The 24,279-nt window shown below is 48.6% G+C and overlaps 1 protein-coding gene across 7 annotated transcripts in view; it reads left to right on the top strand.

Moving 5' to 3' along the window:
- The window catches only part of LOC144732200 (protein FAM13A-like), a 64,033-nt gene that overhangs the window by 7,339 nt on the left and 32,415 nt on the right, over positions 1-24,279 (top strand). For 4 of the 7 annotated variants that reach the window (XM_078613574.1, XM_078613579.1, XM_078613577.1 and 1 more), the window contains exons 3-4: positions 20,595-20,844; positions 23,792-24,067. In XM_078613574.1, coding sequence (XP_078469700.1) covers positions 20,595-20,844; positions 23,792-24,067 — 526 coding nt within the window. Of the gene's footprint in view, positions 1-7,894; positions 11,186-20,594; positions 20,845-23,791; positions 24,068-24,279 lie in introns of those variants that run through there. The other 3 variants (XM_078613576.1, XM_078613575.1, XM_078613573.1) reach the window with 3 other exon arrangements.

Raw genomic sequence — 24,279 nt, 5'->3', positions numbered from 1 at the left:
TACACGCACGCATATGTACATACTTCAAGGTCACTTCCAGCCACTGCCAGGCGCAATCACTGCCAAAGATTTTGCCGAGTATCTCCAGCGATTAACTCGCTCAAGGGACCCGCATGCGGCTCTCCGAGTTCCACGATCGTGCGTTTTCCTCTGCCCCTCTGTTCGTTGCTGAGCGACAATCGCAAGCGCACCAGGCGCCGCGTTCCATTGCGCGGGACATGGCCAAGGGCCTGACGGGCCGCAGGGCTGGTGTTTGCGTCGCGCCGGCTGCTGCTGCTCCTGTCACCGCTGCTGCCGCTGTGTTACGCGGAGGTACTCGGTTTAAAGGTCGTGGGTGAGCAGTTTAGCCCTTAACGCTGCAATAAATTGGCACGTTTTATTGCATGCTTATCCGCCCGAGCGTTGCGCAAGCACGTTTTGTCACCCTGTTTTTCTTCTCATACCCCCCAGTCGCTCATCAACACAGAAGAATACAAAAATATTGTTTTATTCACCACGCTGCAACGGAGGTGGTTATTCTGGTGGGACTCTTGATTAAAGTCGGAAGAGCAGTGTCATGAAAACTAGATTCGAAGCTTTCGTGACTGCAGGAATTACTCTTTGGTTCTTTCGGTAAAGTCACGTAGAAAATCAAATCAAATAATAATTGAATACGACGTTTCGGTTGCAACACAAGCAGCCATTATCAGGTAAGAATGAATGATAAAACACAGACGCGGAAACAACATAGGCAGACACACATACAGAGACACACTGAGCGAGACACACACCAAGACAAACAGAAAGACAACGAATCTGTGCTGAGGCCTTAAATAGAGAGAGGGGGGAGGGACCGGGGCAGAGAGAGGACTGGGGAGGCAGACAAACGAGGAGGACAAGGAGGGAGCAGTTAATCAACCAGGCTATGTGTTAACTGTGTGTTCACCGACCCTCTGTGTTGCATTGCATTACACTTCTTCATTTTCCTAAATTTGCTTTCTCAAACTTTCGATTTACTTGCTCTAAACCATTGTCTCTCCTCCGGCCACTGTGGTCCGGAATACCACACTGCTCCCTCCTTGTCCCCTTGTTTGCCTGCTGGTCCCCTCTCGTGTGTCCGCCTCCCCAGTCCTCTCTCTGCCCCGGCCCCTCCCCCCTCTCTCTATTTAAGGCCTCGGCACAGATTCGTTGTCATGAACTTTAGCCTTGGTAGTATGTGGCAATAATGGCATGAACTTTAACTGTAGAAATACCAATATTGATCGTTTTGTAATGGTAACGAGTTAATAAGTTTCAGTGTCCTCGTATATTATCATGCTCACAATATTGCATGCAATGATTTGTGTTCATCGACTGAATTTTCGTCTTTTTGAGGAAGCCGGTTATCGGGGCAATGGGGAAAGTGGCAGTCAGGCTGCAGTCAATGACTGTTCTATGATTGCTCTGTGTTATCTCACCCGACCTGAACCCACAGCCCATAACAGCGGCATTATTACAGACACACAAAGAAACACCCTTTGTAAATACCAGCAGCAAGAACTTCATGAGCAATTTAAATTAATCTGCTTTTCTGTGAATATGTGAAGGGCTCTTGCTCAGTGAATCAGATGAATGAGGCTTTAGTCACCGATCAGAGCCGCAGCACCCTGAATAGCTCTCCGCAACAGCACATTATTTAAATAGGGGTCATTAAACGTGACATATCCACGCCCCCCGGAGCGAGCAAAACGATATTCACGGCCACACAGGAGTGCAGGCAGAGGCTGCGAGATGAGGTGACCTTCACCCGGCCGCGGCATATAAAATGGCCTCGGACGATGAAGGCAGAAGGTCATTGGTATTCTGGGTGACACTGTAGGCTCTTGGGGGCCTAAGTGCGGCAAGTAGGCAGGCAGCGCGCTCCGGGTTTTTGCCGAGAGCCAGATGAGCTTTGGCACCGTCGGTGCAATTAGCCGTGGCGCTGATGAAATTCCTGCGCCGGGCCGCATGCGTACATGTGTGCGCGCCGCTGCTGCCGCTGGCACTGCCGCGCTAGCCGTGGTCTCCTTCGAGGCATCTGACCTACTTAGGGAGCAGGATCGCGTGCATCCCACGTTCGTCACAGTGGCACGTACGCAAGTGTGAGGGCTCTATGCCGGGTAGGAGATGTGCATTTTTTTTTACAAAAACTTTGAGGTGGCCGGATGGTTCGGAGGTCAGAGCGCTGAGCCGGCACCGCGGGGATCGTGGCTTTGAATCCAGGTTTCAGCCACTGCTTGTAATTAAACTGGTTCTTGAATTTATTTTCCTAAATGCCTGAGAGATTTGGGAAAAATTAAAATATAGTTTTGACTGTCATGCGATGAACATGGTGGCAGGGCAAGTGGGAAAGTGTTGCCCCCTACTGTGTGGATTAGAGGTCACTGAACTGATCTCAAAGGTAACTCTGTGATATCCGCTTCCATTGGCCGTTGTCTAATATGATGAATTGCACTGCTCTGCGAGAAATCGGAACAGATTTTTTTCATGACATGACGCCAATACAAGAATCGGGCGGGTAAAATATTTGTTTTATATAAATGAAGAATAAAACTCTGACTTGAGTGTGTGAAGATGGGGTACGTTGAACTTATTTTGCACCGTACATAGCCAACCGTGCTAATTGGAGGTGCGAAACGATGGGTAGTGCAGAGCAGGGTGGGGGGGTGTACCCACTGCCATGTGACCGCTTGGCTCGAGGACGTCAGGTGATGAGATGCGCGAGCGCTCATCGGAATGGGCGGACCAGGATGGGAAATAGAAACAGGATCCCCAGCCACCCGAGCCCAAGGGCCTCGCGTCCTCCCGAGTCAGAGGGGGTGACGGCTGTGAGGGGGGCCGGATTGGGTAAGGGGAAGTTTGGTGTTCAAATGTGAGTCGCAGAGAACTAGTGCTCCAAAGGATAATTCTGACTTCACCAATGCACTTAAAGGAGGGAGCGGTAGTGCAGCGGTAGTGCAGCCGTAGTGCACTGTGCTACGAACCCGACGACACGAGTTTCATTTCTGCTCACGGCCAACGCCACTGACGATTATCTGAACTGGTCCTGGGTCTCCCCTAGGTCGACTCAGCCTCAAATAAGCACTTGGCGCACTGTGTAAACATCGCCACTGCGGAGATAACAGCGGTTAGGCGTGGTGCTGGCCACCCACCCCGCTCATAGGTGCTCGCTAACAGCACTTGCCACTAAAGTCTGGTAAGGCAATACGAGGGATCTTTGTGTGCGCCATTTCACGGAAGAGGGTTTATTGTTCCCCATCTATATGAATTAGAACTGCTGACACCATGTATACGTGGTATTACAACGATGATTTTATTTTTTTATTGACTGCAGTAATTAAGAAATGGAATATAGTTTAACCTTAGTACTCGCCTAATTAAAATCTGCTACTGCACAGTTTTCATTTATTTGTATCCGTGAAAGGAGAGCGAGAGAAACCTGGTTTAGTTAATGTGTGTGTTTCTGTGTAGGTGTCTGTTCTCTGCTATGCTCATGGGAGCGGTTGTGCGGTGGTTAGCGCACTGCGCTTCAAACCCGGCGAACCTAGTTTGATTCCCACTCACGTCCGATAACTTTTGGCAAAAATTTGAACTACCATTGGGCCTCCCCTAGGTCGACTCGGCCTTAAACGAGTGCCTATCCAGACTTCCAATGAGCACAGTTTGTTATGTATGATGCTAAAGAAGTCCAAAAACGTACATATGTATTATTGCCGTGTGTATACAATGGTTCCACAGTTAACGATATTAATTGGTTCCACGAAAACCATCGTTAATTGAAATTATTGTTAATCGAATATAGGAAATACTTTTTAAAGGCTTAATTTGTTCCAAGACGATCGTAAGTTGACCTTTTTCACCCTAAAAACATAGCATAAAAAGGGGCATAGATTGAGCATAACATAAAAATTCTTACCTTAGGCTAAGAAAATGTATGGCTTTTTTCACATTCATTTTAGGGGCCATTGTTATTGATCTTATTTGACTTTTAAGTAAAAATAACACTTAAATATTCAAGAGAGCTGTTTCCATAAGCACCGAACATGAAACATTCAAAAGCTAACAGCAAGTTACTCTCAAAACGCTCATAAAAGAGCGACACTGATTGGCTGAGGTCTGCTGAGTCCACTTAGGAGCGCTCCGATTGGCCAAAACCGGCGGCCGCGTGATATCGTAAACGTATTGTTAATCGAAAATGCATCGTTAGTAGAAACAATGGGGACCTTATGGGAGGCGGATCGTTAATTGAAATATCATTAAACGATGGTGTTTGCCACTCACAGTCTCTTAAGACTATACGGGGGATCTTTGTCTTTGTGCTCTGCTCAGAATTGCGTTCCCCCCTTGCTCGTTTTCCATTCGTCGTTGCCCATGGGGAACCACTTCACGCCGTTGCCCGCGTCATCACGAACCTCGGTGGAGCGTGCCTGCCGTGCGGCATTGTGCAGGCAGGGTTGGTGGCTCGCTCACAGATTGTGCCACGATTGAGACTCACCTGCAGGGCTACGAGGACGTGCGGATGATGCAGTGCAACCAAGTGGGCTCCTGGCCCGTTGGCAGCAGTCGTTTTGTGTTAAATCTCCCCTCCTTGTGCATGGGATGCTCACTCATTTTATACCACATGAGCATGTGCATAATACATGTTTATATTTTTTAAGGGTTTGTCTATTGCTCATTATTGACTAATGGGTAGCTGTTCATGTGCCAATACCAGACTCTTCATTTGGAAAACAATTCGCTTCGTACCAGAGCCCCGTGGTGTATCGTACAGTCTCCAACTCATTCACTACATCTCTTTGGCCTCTCTATCCGTGTGCTAAGCAGAAGGGCCATTCCCTGAAAACTTGATCCCTTACGTAATGTTTGTTTATTTTCAAGCAGTGCTATTGACGAATGTGTTGAGTGTTTTGTAGTTCGTTCTTATGCGCCACTGCCAAAGAGGTATTGCAGGAAAAAGATATGTTAACAGAAGGAGTGGAGGACCCATGGCACTGCAGCGCAAAATCAGAGATAGCTAAACTAAAATTATTTTTTGTTATTTTGCCAGGTAAGGCCCACTGACCTGGCCATAAATGATAGTTCAACGTAGCGGCTTATCATGTGGAAATGTATGGCAGCCAAATACTCTAAACACATGTGGATTTAAAATGTGGAAGGAAAACCGGAGGACCCGGAAAAAAATCCTCGCGACCACAGGGAGAGAGACACACAAACTCCAAATAGACAGCAGGCGTCAGGGTCGGGATCGAATCCTTGACATCTTCTACTCCAGGCGATTGAATTAACATCTTGTACCGTAGCTGTCTATGTTCACTCTCCTCTCACGATCCTCCTGCAGTTGCAGAACTAAGAGTAATCTGCGTTTTATGTAAAAATAAAATGGCAAGGTATTTAAAAAAATATTTTCTCGGATTTAAAGAATATTGCGAGAGAATTACATTCATAGCAGTATAGCCACAACTTGGTTTTACATTTTTTTACTGTCTAGAATTGTAAAAAAATTGTTATAATGGGTTAATGGTGCTTTGTGTGGCAGATTTGCACCAAAAAGGCACCACATGTAAACAAAAAAATGTATTGACTTGGATTGAAAGTTGGAGCAATTTTAAATGAACCCTGTCTGTCTTCTGTATGCATTATTCCCACCTATTCTGTTTCGCTATCTGTTAAATGTATTCCAAACTTCTTCCGCCATATCAATTAAATGTTTATTTGATGAAAAAAAATGAATACCCTTTCCGGCAAGAATACAGAAGGTGTTAATATTTTCACCTATCACAAGGCATGAAGTCTGCATTGAAAACGCATGCTCGTAGTAAAACATGCAACCAAACATGCCTTGATAATATATGCATTTTCCTTGAAACTGATTGGCCTACACCAGCCTCCTTCATGGCCTTGTCTCAAAGAATTCCAAAAGGCAAACAGCACGACTACATTGCAAAGAGGTGTCCAGGTAGCTCAGCGGTAGAGCGAGCAGCTCGCAATTGCAAGGTCCGAGTTTGATTCAGCCAATCATCTCTCCAGGGTCGATAAAAATGAGTACCACTGTGGAAAAGTCAACAGTGGTTGTCTTATGGCTAGACGTGCCCCAGTCATAGGAATGTGGAATATCCATAACATCTCAGGGGCTGTAAATATGAGATGAGCATCGCCTCAGTGCTTATTTCAGCAAGGAAGTCACTTGATTACTACAGTTGTAGTATTGTTATGAAAGAGCATAACTGCCCCGAGGTCAAATGTTTGTCATTTGTAACCACGACAGGACATCAAGGTGGGGCTGTCTCGGTAGAATAGGTCAATTGTTTAGAAATCAAAACTTGTCTCAGATGACCCAATCCCAGGGCTAATTCCTTTCACTGTTTTGTTTTTAACGTTCCTGTGTGGCACAGTGCTTGTTTTCCTTTCCATACAATGCATCACTTACCCCTTTACATGTGTAGTGACTGTGAATGTCACTGTGTGGTGCCGGGCTTGCGAAGCCACGGCGGATAATATGTTGTCATTATGTGCGGCCCGGTTACTAGGCGTAGTACCAGCCCTAGCGGGGCTTGGGTGAGCGCTGGTTAGCATGGAAGCACCACATACAGTGTGCAGTGCGGGCTCCCGGTGAGGGAGCGAGAGAGAGTATCAGCCAGCCAGGGTTACGTTGGGGCATAATACGCTGGTTGACCTGCCGACACGTGACCGGATTATATTGGAGGGGGGCCGCTGGGCGGTCACGTGGTCTAAAGGAGCTCTCGGGAGCCTTCGGGAAAGAGCTCGAGAGATCTAGAAGGTGGGCGGGGCGAGGGGCGGATTATATTGGAGGGGGGCCGCTGGGCGGTCACGTGGTCTAAAGGAGCTCTCGGGAGCCTTCGGGAAAGAGCTCGAGAGATCTAGAAGGTGGGCGGGGCGAGGGGCGGAGCCAGCCCAGGCCAATATCACGGGGGCCTCGTGAGGGGCTTGGGGTTCTTCGGGTTGTTGGTGAAGAAGATCCACGTCGGGTTGAAGAAGCCTCTAGCCACGCGGTCAGGACCGGGATAGCGGGACTGTGTCTAGTTCTGCCGTAGCGTGGTTAGATGGGCGTTCAACACCCAAGTGTAGGTTACGTTATGTTGTGTTGAGTTGATGTAATAAATAGTGTCGCTCCCAAGACAACGTCTGCGACTCAGTTGGACTCACTACACGTGTGCATGCACACACGCACGCATGCACGCGTACGTGTGCATATGCGCACCGCAGACACGATGGGTAAATTTTCCTCCTACGCTGATGCTGCTGAGAAACATGGTGTGATCAATGCATGTGAATTCTGTGAGGGTTTAGAGAAATGATTAAGGGTTTAGGATTGGGGTTCAAGGATAGGTTTATGGTTAAACGTTAGGGAGTTAGGATTCGGCAGTTAGGGTTAGGGAGGTAGAGTTACAGAGTGAGGGTTTAGCGTTAGGCCGGTATGGTTTAGGAAGTTAGGGTTTCGGGTTAGGAAGTTCAGGTAATATGGAGATAGAGTTAGCGTTTACTGTTGGGGTTTAGGGTGAGGGAGTAAGGGTTTAGTGTTAGGGTGTTGGGGTTTAAGGAGTTTAGGTTAAGGATCTAGGGTTTAGGGTTAGTGAGTTGGGGTTATGGAAGTTGTGTTTAGGATTTTGGGGTTGGGGTTATCGGTGGCAGTATCTGAGTCTGCTTCTCTTCTGCTGTATCTATGAGCACGGTAGTACCAGTCACAGTGAGTACGTGATATTGGTGTGGTGTGGTGGTTTTTGGCACCGAAAGCCCTGCGGCACTCACTGGCCGTGTTTAATGAGGGATAACCGCTCTTACTGGCGACGTTGGGGGGAGGGGGGACGTGGGTGGTGGTGGTGGTACCGGCCGTGAGTCCACTGGGGGCGTGTGTGCCCTCTCTGATGCCGCTAAAAAACAGTTTTTCAAGGCTGCACTTTGCCGCGACTTTGATAACGAAGCAAGCAGAGACCGCTTCCGCTTGGGGAGAAACGAGCTCCGTTGTCGTTTGTGGAAGGAGCTGCATCGTGGGGGTTGGTCAGCCTTTTGACGCATGGCCCGCAGCCTGTACATGACCTAGTTTCGTGATATCTCCTCTCCGAACATGTTCCCGTTCGTTTTGATTTCTCCACGATTGTGTGGCACATGCACGTTTTATCTCGTGAAAAAACATACCCCTGATTCGTATATATCTAAAATGTAAACAAGATACAAACTGTACAGCGAATGAGATGCACAATGTCATCATTGTACTTGCGATGAAGCATCTGAAATCAAACTAACGTAATTAATTTAACTTGAACTAAACTAGTACAGTCGGCACATGCCATGCCGCATCCTCTGACAGTGTGCCTTGCCGCGTGCCCTGCCGTGTACTCTGACTGTGTGCCCTGCCGTGTGCTCTGACCGTTTCTTAGACTGTTTGTGTTGTTTATATAAAAAAAAGTCGGTGGTTTCCCGCTCAAGTGAGCACTGAGGCCGTGGTGAAAATTTCACATTCCTATGGCAGGGCCGAGTCGTCCATTGGGCAACAACCGATGACCTACCAATACACAACACAGTGGTACTAATTTTATCGACCACAGAAGGATGATGGGTGTTTTTAGGTTTCCCTTGCTTTAGACAATACGTGCCATTTCACAAATTTGATGTTATATTCTCCGGGGACGTCACCTCGCGTGGCCGCTCCCATTCATGCATTTGTCGTTATCCCCCTGTCTGCGTGTGTGTGTATGCAAAATGGGGAGCGGTAGTGTAATCGTTAGCACGCTGCGCTACTAACCCGGCGACCTGAGTTCGATTCCCGCTCATGCCCAACACCAGTAACGATTATTTGCATCGGTCCTGGGCCTGCCCCAGGTAGACTCAGCCCCAAATGAGTACCTGGTGTGGTGTGTAAACATCGCCACTGGGGAGACAAAGGCATCTGGGCGTGGTGCTGGCCACCCACCCCCTCATATGCCATGCCAGCCTTCAAAGGTGCTTGTGAACAGCACTTGCCCCAAAAGTCAGTTAAGGCTATATGGGGGATCTTTGTCTTTGTGTAAAAAATCAGCCGAAAATTGTTTCAAGGTGCGTTAAAAAATGTACTGTACTTGAAAAATGTAAATATCTTTCGCGTTTCGGTTTGTCTTGCTGCAAGGGGCTATATGCAATGCTCTGCAGAAGGAGTAGCACCATGTGCAAAGGAAGTTCAACATACATGAGATGCAGACTCCTCGATCGCCGCTACCACGACCGTTCCCGTGAATTCAACTCCGTGGTCTCTTCACCCGTGTCGAGGGCTCTGCCTATTCGATTCGCTATTTCACCCACACTGGGCTCAACGACCAAATGGGGAATGAGAGAGTGACGTTCATGGCGTAACCGACCGCTGCCCAGCACACGCTTACACAGGCGGCTCGGACGCTGCACATTGAGCAGTTCCGATGCCGTTGCATGCATTATCAGACTCGGTACAATATGTATTCAAATGTTTCATACGAAAGAAAGACCACAGGTCACGAGACTTCACTTCTTCTTCCCTTGCTCTCTCCCTCTTTGACATAACCTCCCAAGCTCGTACAATAATAACCTTGCTCATTTCATGGAATGTGTTACTCATGTTAGCCGCTGAATGTTTCGAACCTTTGAGCCTGTGCTCAACCACTGTTAAAAAAGGACACTTATTTGGATGTCCAGGATATCCAGAAATCTTTAACCCTCACTATCTGCATCGAGCCAGTCCCCATAAAGAATTAGTTTTTACGCCTTAAGTAAATACTTGACGCAAGCGCTGCACAGCAGAGGGGCGCATAGCACGTGTTGTCCTCTGATATGCACGTTCCCATTGAAGCGCAGTAGGCATTGAAGACGGAGACAGAGGCGCCACTGGAACAGACAGCTGAGGCAGGGCTTTGCTCGGAGAGGGAGAAGTCGTGGGGTCGACCTGCTCATTGTCCTACGCGCTCCCTCTTCGTTTTTCTCTTGGCCTCATTCATTTCCTCTTTCACCCATTCCACCTATCCAGCCAAGAACGCTGAAATATGGGTGGCTGGATCTCCACAGGGGCCTGCGTTTTGTGGAATCAGTTCCAAAATATTAAATGAATTCTCACGTCCTTTGAAGTCGAGTGCATTTATAGTCACACACCACAAACAACTGGTGTCTTGCCGCATGGGTTTCTATTTGCGATGCAGTGAAGGCAGCACTGAGCTACTTAAGATCTGTAGAGCTGCTATAAAACCCCAAAGGGAAGTTTGTTACTTAACATAAGGAGACAGCAACACGGCTTATTAAAACGCATGTATAACAGTGTTCCCAAGTGTGCACAGTATTTCAACATTCCAGACACGTGGGCGAAGATGCATACCTTGTTTAGTACAGTGTGTGTGCATTATGAAGATTTTGTCTGGAGCATTGGTGGGCGAGATTGTGGATGGAGGTTGTGTGGACTGGATGGTGCCGATGTAAGAGATCAACGCTGCTGTTGCTGCTGGAAATGCTTGGCTGCCATACATGCTTGGCTGGCCCTGTTATTGATTAACGCTGCACATATTGCAGTCGGTATTTGTATTCATCCCATTACTGCCAGCAATGAGTAGAAGAGTCGAGCAGAACATTGCTGTGACTGGTCCGCAGTCGAGGTGAGGCATGGAGCATGAGCCTGAGGGCGGGGGGACAGGAGGTGGGGAATTACTTCAGCAAACGCACCGTCAAAGGCACATGACCCAGTCATCCCTGTGCACTGGTCACGTGACTTCCCTCCCTCCTCTGCGACTTTCCCACCCCCTGTCCCTCCCCCATCCGCTGCTCCCCAGCCATCGCTCGGAGAGGGTGTCCCCTTTTCACCGTGGTGACGAGAATGCCAAACATTCGCGGCGGCAGTAGCAGCTTCCGCCTTCCGCTTCGCGCGTGCGTCCCACCACGCCGCTTGCCCTGTGCTGCTGCCAGCTGTCGTGTCGGCCAACTGCTTGAGCTCTCTCACTCTGCGCCCTCTCGCTGTGCGCTCGCTTGCTCACCCGCCTCTCTGCGGTGCACGCAGTGGTTTCGAGAAAGCGGCATCGAGTGTTCTTGCTGCGGCCGAGCATAGCCCGTGCGGCGCGAGGGGAGGCAGATGTGCGGCAGCTAGAGTGGCACGAGCCGTGATGTAGCTCCTCCGCTCCATGCGTACGGCAGCTTTGGGGCCCTCAGCTCCGCCATGGGTGTAGGAGCAGCCATGCGCCTTTGTGTGAGTAGAAGCGCATTCCTCATACCTCTTCACGTTCGCGTTGTGTGCTTAAAGTTTATTTTATTTGCCCAGCGCGGTCCTGCGGTGAACCATTCACTGCTCTGCCCTTGAGGCGCAGCGGTGCAGACGTTAGCGGCAGAGTTCCTCTGGTGGGCATTTTCGTCTTGGCACGACTACGGGCGAGCGGGCTGGAATGCCAGCGCCACACCCAGCCACTCTTTCCACTTTCGTTCGTTTCATCCCAACAGCGAGCGCCATGTGTTGCTTCTCTTAACGGCCAGGCCGCGGCTGAGATTCAGCCGGCACATGCTGTGTTGGCTCGCTCGCCCTAGGGTTTGTCCGGGCAAGAAGAGGTCCCTCCCCAGAGCTGAGACTGGAATTTGGGGTCACTGTCCTGGTGGCACGGGTGGCACTGGGCTGGCAGCACATTCCAAACAGCACAACACTTAGGGGAACGTGTTGGCAGGCATGTGTAAACGCAGGCGCTGGAAACGCCGCCGCCACCCACGGCATCAACCAACGCTGATTTGTGGAAAAAAACAGAAGTCCAAGTGAATAATGTCCCTGTCAGCGGACGGGAAGAGGGAGAGAACTTTTTATGACGCGGTTCTTTACAACTACCCAAAATACATTTTCAGGAACTTTGTGAAACTGCAATGGTTTGTAAATGTAACGTATACCTCCACAGGTGTGATTTACTTTGAAGTCTTTTCTGTGCTCACGGGCACACATTTATCAACCCTTCTGAAGGAAAACAAAGGCCCGAGTGGATGAATAGGGAATTGAAAAATTTACTCAATTCACCGAATATAGCTTTTCTCGGGGGAATATAAATTTTTTTCTGCACAACATTTTCACATGAGCAAAAGAGGCGTAACATAAACAAGTTGAAATAAGCATCTGTCGTTTGTAAAAGTGCCTCCGCTTTTATTCCCTTTTAAGCGTGCGCTCGCTCCGTCTGCGGCTTGAGTAATGGAGAGGTGACTCGATGTTCACGCTTGCGTGAGGTTCTCTGACAAACCAGAAGGCCGCTCCTGGCAACGGAAGGTGCCATCCCGGCATACCTGTGTTCAGGCGGCACATGGGGTCTAAACTGAACGACGACACGCGGCCATCTGCCAGCTTTAGAGACTTGAGAAAAGGATTTGTACAACAGATCCGATGAAATCTCCTCTGCTTACATCAGTGTTAAAATCCTGATGTCTATTTACCACCTTAGCCCTAGGCCTGCTGTGTCTGCCTGTGTGTACACCACCCTGAGATGCGGTTGTACTGTACAAATGTGTGTTTGTAAGTCCATTTGATTTGGAAGTCATTCGCATTATAAATAGGTATGTGTTGTGCTCTGGGCAGAGTGGTGGTATAGTGGTGGTATAGTGGTTAGCGCACTCGCCGACATGAGTTTGATTCCTCGCCCACGCCTCACATCGGTGGGGAGTGGTATCTGAACCGCTCCTGGGCTCCCCTTCTCGAACCCTCACTAACCAGTGCGGTGAAGTATGGTTAAAAAAAACCCTCGTGACTGATATGGTGAAGCGAGGCCTTCATCCAGCAGTGGATTGCAAAGGGGAAGTCGTGCGGAGATTCACCTGCTTGGCGGTTTGATGAATTGTCATTTGTAATGAATTGGTGGGTCACGGTTTAAACAAGAATTAAATTATCGATTCTTGTTATTTTTTCCTCGGTCATTCTCTTTGCCCAGAGGCATATCCGCAAAGCATGTGGGTGTCATCGTCATAAACCGTGCGTCGATTCGATGCTTGTATCGCAGGCGTTCACCTCTATCACAATTGATGAATATCTTGCCTGCCCAATGTTTAACATTGTTAGCTCCAAGAATTAAAAGTACGTGAGGGGGTAGTAGGTTGGCAAAGTTTGGAAACTCCTGCTGCCTCTGTCTGGACAAAGCCGTATCCTGGAAACGTGTTGTACAAAAAAAAATGTAGCACTCTGCCCATTCAAGAAATAGAGGTCAGACAGTGTAAACCAAGTTGTGAATGAAGGAACAATAGAAATCTGCTGCTTTTACTTAAAACTGGATACTGTGGCAAAGCAGAGGGCCTTGTGATGTCTTCGGAGTTGAATATCGATGAATTTATATCCTTCCAAAGTCTAACGTCAAGCAGTTGATGTTATTGCTCGGTGACCTGACGGCGCTGTTGCATTCAATGAGGTCACGTTTATCAATATTTTTTTGCAGGTGCGGGAGCTAGTGCTCGCACACAGCGACGCTCCCAGGGCGATGAAAGTCTCTCGCTGCTATTAATGTCCCCTTGTTTTGGAGACGAATGCAATGCATCCGTGTGTTGCATCAATGCTAGGTTGATTGGTGTCGCCCTACACCGTGCACCCGGAGACCAGAGTTTGATTCCTGGCAAAGTGAATCCGGTCCTAGGCATCCGTCATGACCAACCCGCAATGACCAGCGTGGTGAAGTCTGGTGCAATCAACGCCCCCCCCCCACCCCAACTAGAATGGGGAAGCCTTTATCCAGCAGTGGATTGACAAAGGCCTGTAGATTATCAAGTTATTCATGGAAATGTCAATAGATATTTCTGTAATTGTATATTTTAGTCATTTGCTTTGTTTGTTCAGGTGGCAGTGCTGGGCAGAATTCATTTCAAGGTGATGACGGTGCAGTAAAAGGCTCTGTGTGTGTTAGTGGAGCTTAAACCAGTAACTTTAAACTGACTCTGTCACCAGCCCTCTTAAAACACAGTGAGCCGGTGTCTACAGTTTGCTGAGCTTCCCAAGTCCAAGGGGCGCTGCGGCTGTGAGATGTTAACTGCCTTGCCTGGTATGTAGGAGGTCGTGGGTTCAATTCAAACTCTGATGCCTGTATATTTGGAGTTTGCATGTTCTCGCCATGGTCACGTGGATTTTTCTCTGGGTCCTCCGTTTGTCCCCTCCACATGTAGAATCAACATGCAGTTACAGTATTTGACTGCTCTAAATTTCCACGTGATAAGCCACCTCGTTGAGCTATCATTTGTGATAGCTTGGTCGCTTCTGAAAAAAAGCTATACAGCTCATTGGGCCTTACCTGGTAAAATAAAAAATACAAATTTCGCTTTTATAGTTTCAGTAAAGAGGCCGGTGGTGCTCTTGGCATCAGTGTCGCGGAACATTTGGTGGCGTGTTCAAGACCGACTCGGAAAGTGTTGACGAAACGAAGGACGCGACGTTGGAAGTGTAGAGGTTGGAGGAAGCCGAGTTGTAGAACAGCACTGAGTTACCACCCTACGCTTGAAGACAGATTTCAAATGCGTCACATTGTTTGTCGTGAGTACCCATTACTTAAAAAAATCAGAGTAGGGACGTTGCAATCACCCTGCACATGGCGATGTTAATCTTAATGTGGTTGCCTTCATTCGAATTCATCTCTGTGATGAGACTAATCGTCTACCGAGAGTTCTCGCGCTCCTGCTCACTACTGTACGGTCCGATTTCTTTGTTCGAGTTCCTGTTTGTTGACAAAAGCTTTCTCGTTTGTTTTTCAGCCGAGAGAATATATCGCTTACGGTGTCAGTCTGGGGTTAATGTCGTTGGCTGCGATTCGAGCCGCGTTGCCCACCCGTTGAACTCTGTCAAACGTTCACACGGTTGTGATGCGCCGTGCCGTACCAACACAACAATTTTTCATCATCCCCTCCACAATTGCTACTCATACTCTTGATTACTTAATGATACCGTATCTGAACTGTGAACTCACGAGTTCATCAAATCCACGCCACGGATTGCCGCGTTCGCGCTTTTTACCCTTGACCACAGCTGCTTACAGGATTACAGATAAATTTGAATTGAATGCAATTACATTTTGAAAAATTTCGCTCGTGCCACTGACCGTAATCAAAACCTGTCGGGGGTTTGCAACAATAAACACTGCAGACATTGATGGGCTGCCGAGTGCTAATGCGCACGTGTGTCCGCTCAGAGACTGGTGCTCGTGTGACACTGTGCCCAAATATTAGCGCCAAAACAAAACGTGGTCGCGTGCTAAAAATAGAACAGTTCTACCCATTTCTGTTATCTCAGCACGGTTATCGTATTCCAAGGGGTCGGCAGCCAAAATAACAAGAATATCCATTTTTTGGGGATTCGGAAAAATAATATCAATGTTTCAGGAGCCGTAATGCACGTGAATACGAGACGGGGTGGCCTCAATAAATAACTGTCACAAAGCGGTGCTTACAGAGCCGCATGCGGATCCGGAATCGCAGGTTGCTGATCCCTGTCCTATTCCTACAATACTCCTACTGTGGCCAGGTGGCGAGATGTTAACTACCTCGTCTGGTTTACAGGATGTTACGTGTTCGATCCCGACCCTGTGACACCTGTATATTTGAGTTTGCATGTCTCTCTCTCCGTGCTCGTGTAGATTTTTCTCCGGGTCCCCTGTTTTTCCCTCCACATTTAGAATCGACATGGGTTTAAAGTATTTGGCTGCTATGAATTCCCACGTGATAAATCACTTTGTTGACCTATCATTTATGGCCAGGTTGCTTCTGAATAGGAGCTATATAGCTCAGTGGGCCTTGCCTGGTAAAATAAAAAAAATAAAAAAAATTTGTGTTAGGTGTTAGCAGTATCATGCGTTTGCTGGACTATATTTTGTTTCGTACGTTTGGAATTCCCATAATGTTCATTGTCTTCCTCATGGAAATTGTTGATTCAATGCAGTTTATGCCCAAAGGCCATGTCTCACAGCTATAAAAAAAAAACTCTCTCGTGACCTCGTCAAACATCTGTACACGTGTTAATTAATTCCGTTAATCGTTGCAGGCATTTCTTTAACTTCCGAACTATGCACTACAGTCACTGGCTCTTTACATCCACTCGAATAAGTAGCCGCTCATTCCTGCGTGAGAACAGTGATAGTGACCCTGGGGGCGCGTCATTAGAACACTCCACTTGTATTCTAGCGGACAACCTTTTGCCCTCAAAAGCAAAAACTTTCTGACCCTTGGGCTGAAACGTCAGCTGCTTGTTTACACGTGTGAGAGATTTATAAATACGCCCTTATCCAAAATGGAAGAACAGATAAATCTGTCGTCCACCAAAAAAAATTCCGCACTGTCCACAAAAAGAATTGGCTCGAGGTAAGCAACCGAATAAGCACAGAGGCGCGATGCTCGTAGTGTGATGCTACTGGGCTCGGAGAGCGTCACGGCTCGTGACGTCGCGTTGCTAGGTGTGGGCACACCGATCCCGCGTGCGCCTCCTCCAAGTTCCCGGTGCCATTCGCCGTGCGTGACTCTTACGGCTTCTGGATGGGAGACGGCATTATCCATGATACAACGCGAGCAGCTGTAGCGTACACCGTGTATAGTACACCTGTTTAGTACACCGTGGGCCGCACACAACGGGGCGGTTAGTTGAGGGCCTGCTGATAAATTAATTAAAATTAGAAATCTCACTCACGGGGGCTCTAAATGTAATGGCGTGCGTGGCGAGGCCGTGTTGTCATCAGTTGCGTCTCCACGCTGCGTAGAAACGTCGCACGCGCCCGGAGGTCCCACTTTAGCACCGCACAGTCCAATCGCGACTGCAACATTGCGTTGTGCATTATACGATTGGCATGGCATATTGCTTGATTTCAGTGGTGTTCTTTTTACAAGTTTGATCTTGTTTTATAATTTAAATAATTATAATATCAATTTTTTTATAATATTAAAACAATATAAATAACAAATTGCAACCTCCAAATGGGCTGATTTTGATCTTCATGGAAACAATGGCGTTTTCTTAAGAAAACACCGCTGCTCATTACGCCGTTTTTGGTGCTGTTTCTCTACTCCGGTCCTAACGACGTCCCTGCTCCCGTTAATGTGGCTCACGTACGTTTCAAAACACCGCCGCTCAGTACCCCTCCCTGAGTGGATTTTCATTTTTTTACATTAATCAGGCGTAGACAACAGCAGATGTCACGACCCCGTTACGCGCAGCTTTGCGAAATCGAACCCGTTGGTTGAGGGCGCCATGGGGTGGTGTGTGCGGAAGTGGAGAGGTGGAGTTCAGTTCAAGATCAGCCAAGAGTGCGAAAGCCCTGAAGACTATAGCACACACGGTAGAACGGAGCAGAATGGGGTTGTGCGTAGCCAACCGTGTTCATCGGAGGTGTGCAGGAAGGACAACAAACGAAACGCTAAATTCTGTTCTAAAGAAATCAGTTTTCAAGCTAGATTTAAAATGCATAGCTCCAGTGGCTTCCTAATATCGGGAGGAAGAGAATTCCAGACGCCACAGAAGCGCATCTGCAAGCATGCGATGCAGTGACTGTCTTTGTTCGATGGCTGGCCAAAAGCCTCTTCGAGGATGATCGGAGTTCGCGAGATGGTGTACGCTCCTTGACGAGATCGGCAAGGTATTGTGGTTCATTTGGTGACCTTGTCTCAAGACGCAGTGCAGAAACAATGGGCATATATATTTTTTAGAGGGAGGCGGTCGGTTATGAGGCAGAGGGAACACGGAAGTTTATGACTTGAACAGGCGCAGGGTGTCGACAGCATCTATGACTGGGGGAAGGGTGTTCACACCAGACTATGGGGGCAGCAGAGGAGAAAAGGGTGACTTCCCACTGAGCGAAGGTTGACTGGGTGCTTTAGTAGAGAAAGCCTCGGTTTCTGGAGTGGAGTGTGCATGGAGGGACTAGTGATGTGAGAAGAGGTAGGAAAGTGTATGTATGTTGAACTTCTTTCGCACCGTATGTAGCCAACCGTGCTAATCAGATATATCGATGGAAATAGAATGAGATAGGAGGGGAGGGGTAGAGTGTGTTGGTGGGCATAGTGAGATGAGAAGGGGGGAGTGGAGTGAGATGAGACTGGAGTGAGATAGTGGGGAGTGGTAGTGTGATGGTTAGCGACCAGAGTTTGATTTCCGCTCATGGCCAACACCAGTGACGATTATCTGAATCGGTCCTGGGCCTCCCCTAGGTCGACTCGGCCTGGTGCAATGTGTAAACATCACCACAAGGGATACAAAGACGGCCGGTGTGGTACTGGCCATCGCATTGTGTGCTGTGCCGGCCTACATAGATACTTACCCCAGCAGTATGTTAAGGCTATATTGGGAATGTTTGTTATTTTGCCGTTGAGATGAAAGGGGAGAGGTTTTTACAGGTTTTTACAGTTCAAGTTCATGAATGTTGACAATGTGAATCACTTTGAGACCTGTTAATTACTAATGCCAGCCTTGCATTCTTGAATTTATCATCTTGCCTGCAGCTGGTTACCCAGGAGAGCTGTAAGCTGAACCTTGAACCCCAAGGCAAGCACCCCCCCACCGACTTGACCACTCAGCCATCTCTGCTCTGAGTAAACAGATTCTGCAATCTATGACTCACTGCTGCACTTGTGTGGTGCTGTCTGCCTTGTCCTGCTTGTTCAAACAGACCTCCTGGTGGGTGACGGAGCACCGTCTGCCTCCAGCATCTGTACCTGCAAATATTGCGTTTAGCCACAATTAGTAACTAATTATTTATGACGCATACTAAACCAGGAAAACCCGACTGAGGCTCTATACTTTTCTTTTTGCACGCGGCTGTTTCCCAATTTGCGAGTTATTCTTTCAAACGTTACCTAATTTGGACAGCAACGCTGACACGCAATGGCCTACTCTCCTTCAAATTACGAGAAGGCATCTTTAACGTAAATCATGAGTGAAGCAGATGGCGCGTAGTCGTATTTTACTATTAATATCCTCGCAGTATTAACCAGGGCGCTCTGCTGCATTCCAACCACAAGCTTCTGCAATATTGGGCCAACGCACTACTGCTGGGCCACGTCAATGCAATGTATGCGAGGAGATTTGACGCCACACCAAGAGCCACTTCTCCCGTATATATTTGCGTGCATCATCACTCAACTCAAAACCAGAACGTAATTACACAGCAATGATCACAATTTCGTAGATACCAAACATGGCACCAACAATTCAGCTCACAAGCCTTCTAAACAACATCACCACACAGCAAGGCATCAATACAGCAACTTATTAAAAAACTTAAATTTGTTGGCCCTAAGCCCCGTCTCAGTTTGTAAGACTCAGGATATGTGAAGGATTAGTAGGGCTGGATATAGGCCCGACTCAGTTTGGGAGACACATGAACTGTGAATGGGTGAGTAGACAGGATAGGCACCATCGCAGTGTGTGAGACGCAGGGGCTGTGAAGGATGAGTAGACAGGATGGGGATGTTTCTTGATGCATCCCAAAAACGAACAGGAGGTCCAGTGGCCTTCCCAATGGTAATGTAGAGCTATAGATAGGTAAATAACCTTGACTTTCAAGTGGGTGATAGGCAATTGAGAACAGGGGTCCCTCACAAACAGGAGGGCTGGCCTATCAAGTGTATTCCTGTCGCATTCATGCTGCGGCCACACATGCATGGCTACGGCCACAACACCATCCCTTCACTGTTGTGCCATTCCAGCCTTCCTTCATAGGTGCTCGCGAACAGCGAACAGCACTTGTGACAATAGGACATGGGTTATTAATGGATGCTACCTTTCCTGTGCGTGGATGCGTCTTTATCTGTGTATTTGTGGGCATGTGGGGAATGCTAGTGTAGCGGTTAGCGCGCTGTGCTATAACCCGGCAGCCCGAGTTCAATTTCCGCTCACGGCCCGAGGTTGACTCAGCCTAAAATGAGTACCTGGTGCAGTGTGTAAACATCACTAGACAAAGGCGGCTGGGTGTGGTTCTGGCCACCCACCCCCTTGTGTGCCTTTGTCGGCCTTCAGAGGTACTCGCTAAGAGCACTTGACCCAACAGTTTGTTCAGGCTATACGGGGGATCTTTGTATTTACATGTAGGGAACGGTAGCGAAGGGGTTTGCGAGCTGCGCTACGAACCTTGCGACCTCACTTTGTTTTTCGGCCACAGTTAACATCAATCACGAATCATATGCTGGCCACAGCACCCTCTCGTAAGCCTTTATGATTTTTATTGGTACTCTCTAACAACACTTGCCTCCACAGTCTGTTAAAGGCTACATGGGGAAATATTTGTTTCTGTGGGTGTGTGGGGAGCAGTGTCACCATTGTTAGCACACTGTACTGTGTAAGGCTACATGGGGGATGTGTGCTTTTCTGTGAACTAAAATGCAGAAAATTGGCACTGGGGAGCACAGGTGGTGCGTCTACCAGTCATCCGAAGTCAACCCATAGCACCTGGGTCTGTCCCGTGACTTCCTACCAGCGAGCCTTCGATATGTCACATGGCCTCAAAGTGCACCTAGCTTGGCACCAACTTCGTGATGACATTCACCACCAATTAGTGGCGAATGGCTACGAGGGGAACCGTTGTCTTTCCATGAGTGTTTGGGGATCAGCGGCGCAGTGGTTAGCGCACACCTCTGTAAGGCCTACACCGGGGGGATCTGCGTGCGTCCGTGTCCGTGTGTTTCAGCAGGGCAAGTCCGGGGGACGGGTCCATGAGGAAGTGAAGCACATGTTCTCTCCACCGTCGCTGCCGCCGCCGGCATTTGGGTATGGCCACGGCGGCCTCCTGGAGCCCGGCGCCACGGCCCCGGAGCCCGGTGCGGCTGCGGGGGGGCGCACGTTCGGCGTGGAGCTGGCGACGCTGCTGGTTGGCGTGCCACCCGGCCGCACCGTGCCACTCGTGGTGGAGACCATGGTGCAGTTCCTGGAGGAGCACGGTAATTGGACCGCTCGCCCGGTCACTGGTCCTGCACCCCACTCGCTCGATGACCAGTGCTGCCTACCACTTGCCACCCACAGTGGTTCTGAGTTGTCTCCTTGTCGTCCCATGGGCTGTGAAATGATATAGAGGGACCACAGTTGGCAAGAAGCAGTAGTAAACTGGCACGTTTGTTCAAATGACAACTTTATTGATCAGCTGTGTCGGCTGGAGGAGGGTGCAATTACATACATTTTACTTACGTGATCCGACCCAAAAATGTATTATGGATCATCGTTGAGTTTCCTTGTTTTGTGTCCCATGTGCTGCTCTTTGGGTTTAATGAGAGGCCCGATGTGAATAAATGAAGGGACCTGCTGTGCGTGCCGAGGTGGAACCCTTCTGCACGGCGGGCACCCCGGGCCTCTTCCTGTGCGGCTCCTAGGCCGTGGATTTCACTTCCACGAGATATATACGCAGTCTGCGCCGAGCCTCTCGGCCTCCTATTCAAGTCTCATTTTAAGGCTCGTCTGTTCTCATAGTCTCTTCACTTGCTTCATACGTTTTAACTGTGGGGTGTTTGTTGTGCTTCGTGGAGTGTATTATCACTAGGCGTGCTCCGATTAGGTTTTTACTGGGTTTATTTATCTTCTTACATTTTGTTTGTGTTTTGAGCTCTGTACTGTGCCTTGTGACCGCAACCGGGTGACAGGTGCCTTTGAAGTGTAAATTATAATTTTAATTCTTATTGACTGTCAGGAGCTCCGTGATAATAGCACTCAATGGCCGTTTAATACGTCACCATCGTGCCGTATCGTCATTTCGTTGACCCGGGTCTCTCTTGTTCTCTAGAGTTCTGAACGTGGCATGCCTTCAAGGCACTTCAAAGTCTCTCGTCTCATTGGCAAAGCTTCACAACTTGTATTAGCCAGCACCGAGACGCAGCTTGGGGACGTCTTCTACACAATAGGAGCCTTTTTTTAAGACAACTGCAAGGTTGGGGGGATACTTGACGTTTTGATGAGAGTGTAAATATAGGTTCCTAACACAGTGCTGGGAGCAACTGCAGGGGACTCGAGTTTAAGAGCGAATGCGGTCGTGCGAAATTGGCCACTCTACAGCCTTCGTGGGATTGCCAGCGCATGATCGCACCCCTCTCTCTGCCTGGCCGCACATTACCCGGATGCGGAACAGCCCGTGGCGTGACGGGGTAAATTGGAGTTGTCCGATTTTAGGAAATAAAAGAAACTGAATTGTTTAAGACTGGTAGACAGGAATACTTCTAAGCAATTCTGGCAAATCGCCTGATTAAGCTGGTTATAATCACCAGTAAAACATTGTATTCAAAATTGTAAATGTTGTGGGTTTACTCTTCAACACACAGGTGTGCTGAAGTAGGAACTAATTAGCACGTTTTGTTTACGTAACAAACCTTACTAATTGGCTGTGTCGAGTGGTGGTGCATTAACGACACATTTATATTTTCGCGATCTAAACCAAATCAACCTTTATTATGAAAAGCGAAAATAACCTCACCAGCTTGACCGCTAATTTGTGGAAAATTACCTGGGCCTGAACCAGGAAATTCAAATCACCTGTCGACAAAAGGTCGGCATCTGCCAAACCGCTTCCGCCAAACCGCGCTTCCGTTGCGAGGCAGCCCATGTTTCCACGGATTTGAAAACTGTACATGGCTGGTTTTTCGCAGAGCCGTGATTTGTTTCTCCAGTAAACATTTCTGGACATTTTTATTAAAAGTTTATCGCGAGGAAAATCAGTGCCATTTAGTAAATGTTGCACGAACCGAAAACAGCCAGGCACTTTCCCTTGCAATGTGTCAATTGAACATTGTTTTGCAAACCATTTTTTATAATGAAAATGGAAGAACGTGAACCAGCCAAGGAGGGCACTGTCAATTTTTTGGAAAATTCCACTCACCGCGGGAGGCTCTGCACTCTGTGAGGCCTAACGTCCTCACGTTTATGTAACGTCGCCCGCCACGCGCTTTAATAAGCGCTTCGTTTGTGACTCCAGCGCAGTTTTGTTTTCATTGCAGCCCCTGTATTCAGTGGCTGGTTGGACCGTAATATAAGCCATCTATTGATGGCTACCACTGCACTATTGACTACGACTGCTGCTCCTGCTGATACAAATGTCGAGTATCGGAACTGTTGCTATTTCTTGGCATAGCAGTGGCATAGGATGCGGAGCACGCGGAGCCGTGAACCCGGCAACCCCGAGTTTTATTTTTGGTCACGGATAACACGAGTGGCGAGTGATATTTGAGATGTTCTGGCTCCCCGCCACTTGACCAACCCACATTAACCAGGTATGGTCAAACAACTCTCTTGACCAACGTGGCAATGGAATTATTCTCTCCAGCTGTGGGTTGACTAGGATCTGTGAATTATAATGGTGACACTGTCCACTTGCTTGGGCGCCACGGTGGCAAGATGTTTACTACCCCCCGCCTGGTATGCAGGAGATTGTGGTGTCGATCCCAACCCGGACACCTGTACATTTGGAGATTGCATGTTTTCCCTGTGGTCGTGTGGTTTTTTTCTCTGGGTCCTCTGATTTTTCCCTCCACATTTAGGAACATTTTAAAAATATTTGCTGCTATAAATTTCCACATAATAAGCCACTTTGTTGAGCTATCATTTGTATACAGGTCGCTTCTAAAAAAGAGCTATATAGCTCAGTGGGCCTTACCTGATGAAATAAAAATAGTATAAAATTTCACTTGTAAATACATTTTATATGAACATTACTAAAGTCATGCTGCTGATGACGCTGCTGCTGCTAGTGGTGATGATGCTGCTACGGTTGAAGCTACTGCCGCTGATGATATGACTGCTGATATTTTTGCTGCCGCTGCTACTGATGCTACCGCTGCTGCAGATAATCTTGCCGATGCTGCTGCTGCCGCCGGTGCTAATGACACTGCTGTGTCGCTGTCCGCACAGGCCTGGAGTCGGAAGGCCTCTTCCGGGTGAGTGGCAGCGTGCGTGCCGTGGAGCGGCTCAGGCAGGCCTGGGAGGCGGAGGTGATGAGTGACCGGGATGGCGGTGTCACCGGCGCCGACGGCGACGAAGGCGGTGATGCGGTGGAGGTGCCCGAGGCGTGGCGGGGCCAGGCGGACGTGTCGTCCGTAGCCGGGCTGCTCAAGCTGTTCCTCAGGGAGCTGCCTGATGGCGTTGTGCCGGCCAGCCTGCTGCCCAGCTTCCTACAGGCATACCGAGGTCGGTGTGTGTGTGCGCGTGAGCTGATACGTGGGGTGGGGAACGGTGGTGCAGTGGTTAGCGCGCTGTGCTAGAAATCGGGCGATCCGAGTTTTATTCCTGCTCGTGACTAAAATCGGTGACAAATTTATGAACTGGTCCTGAGCCTCCCATAAGAAGACTCAGCCTCAAATGAGTACCTGATGCACTGTGTAAACATCGGCACTCGGGAG

The sequence above is a fragment of the Lampetra planeri genome, chromosome 41 (assembly GCF_965212315.1).
Source record: "Lampetra planeri chromosome 41, kcLamPlan1.2.h2, whole genome shotgun sequence".
NCBI lineage: Eukaryota > Metazoa > Chordata > Hyperoartia > Petromyzontiformes > Petromyzontidae > Lampetra > Lampetra planeri.
Note: the sequence above shows the minus strand (reverse complement) of the source record. Positions and strands in the feature narration are given on the sequence as shown.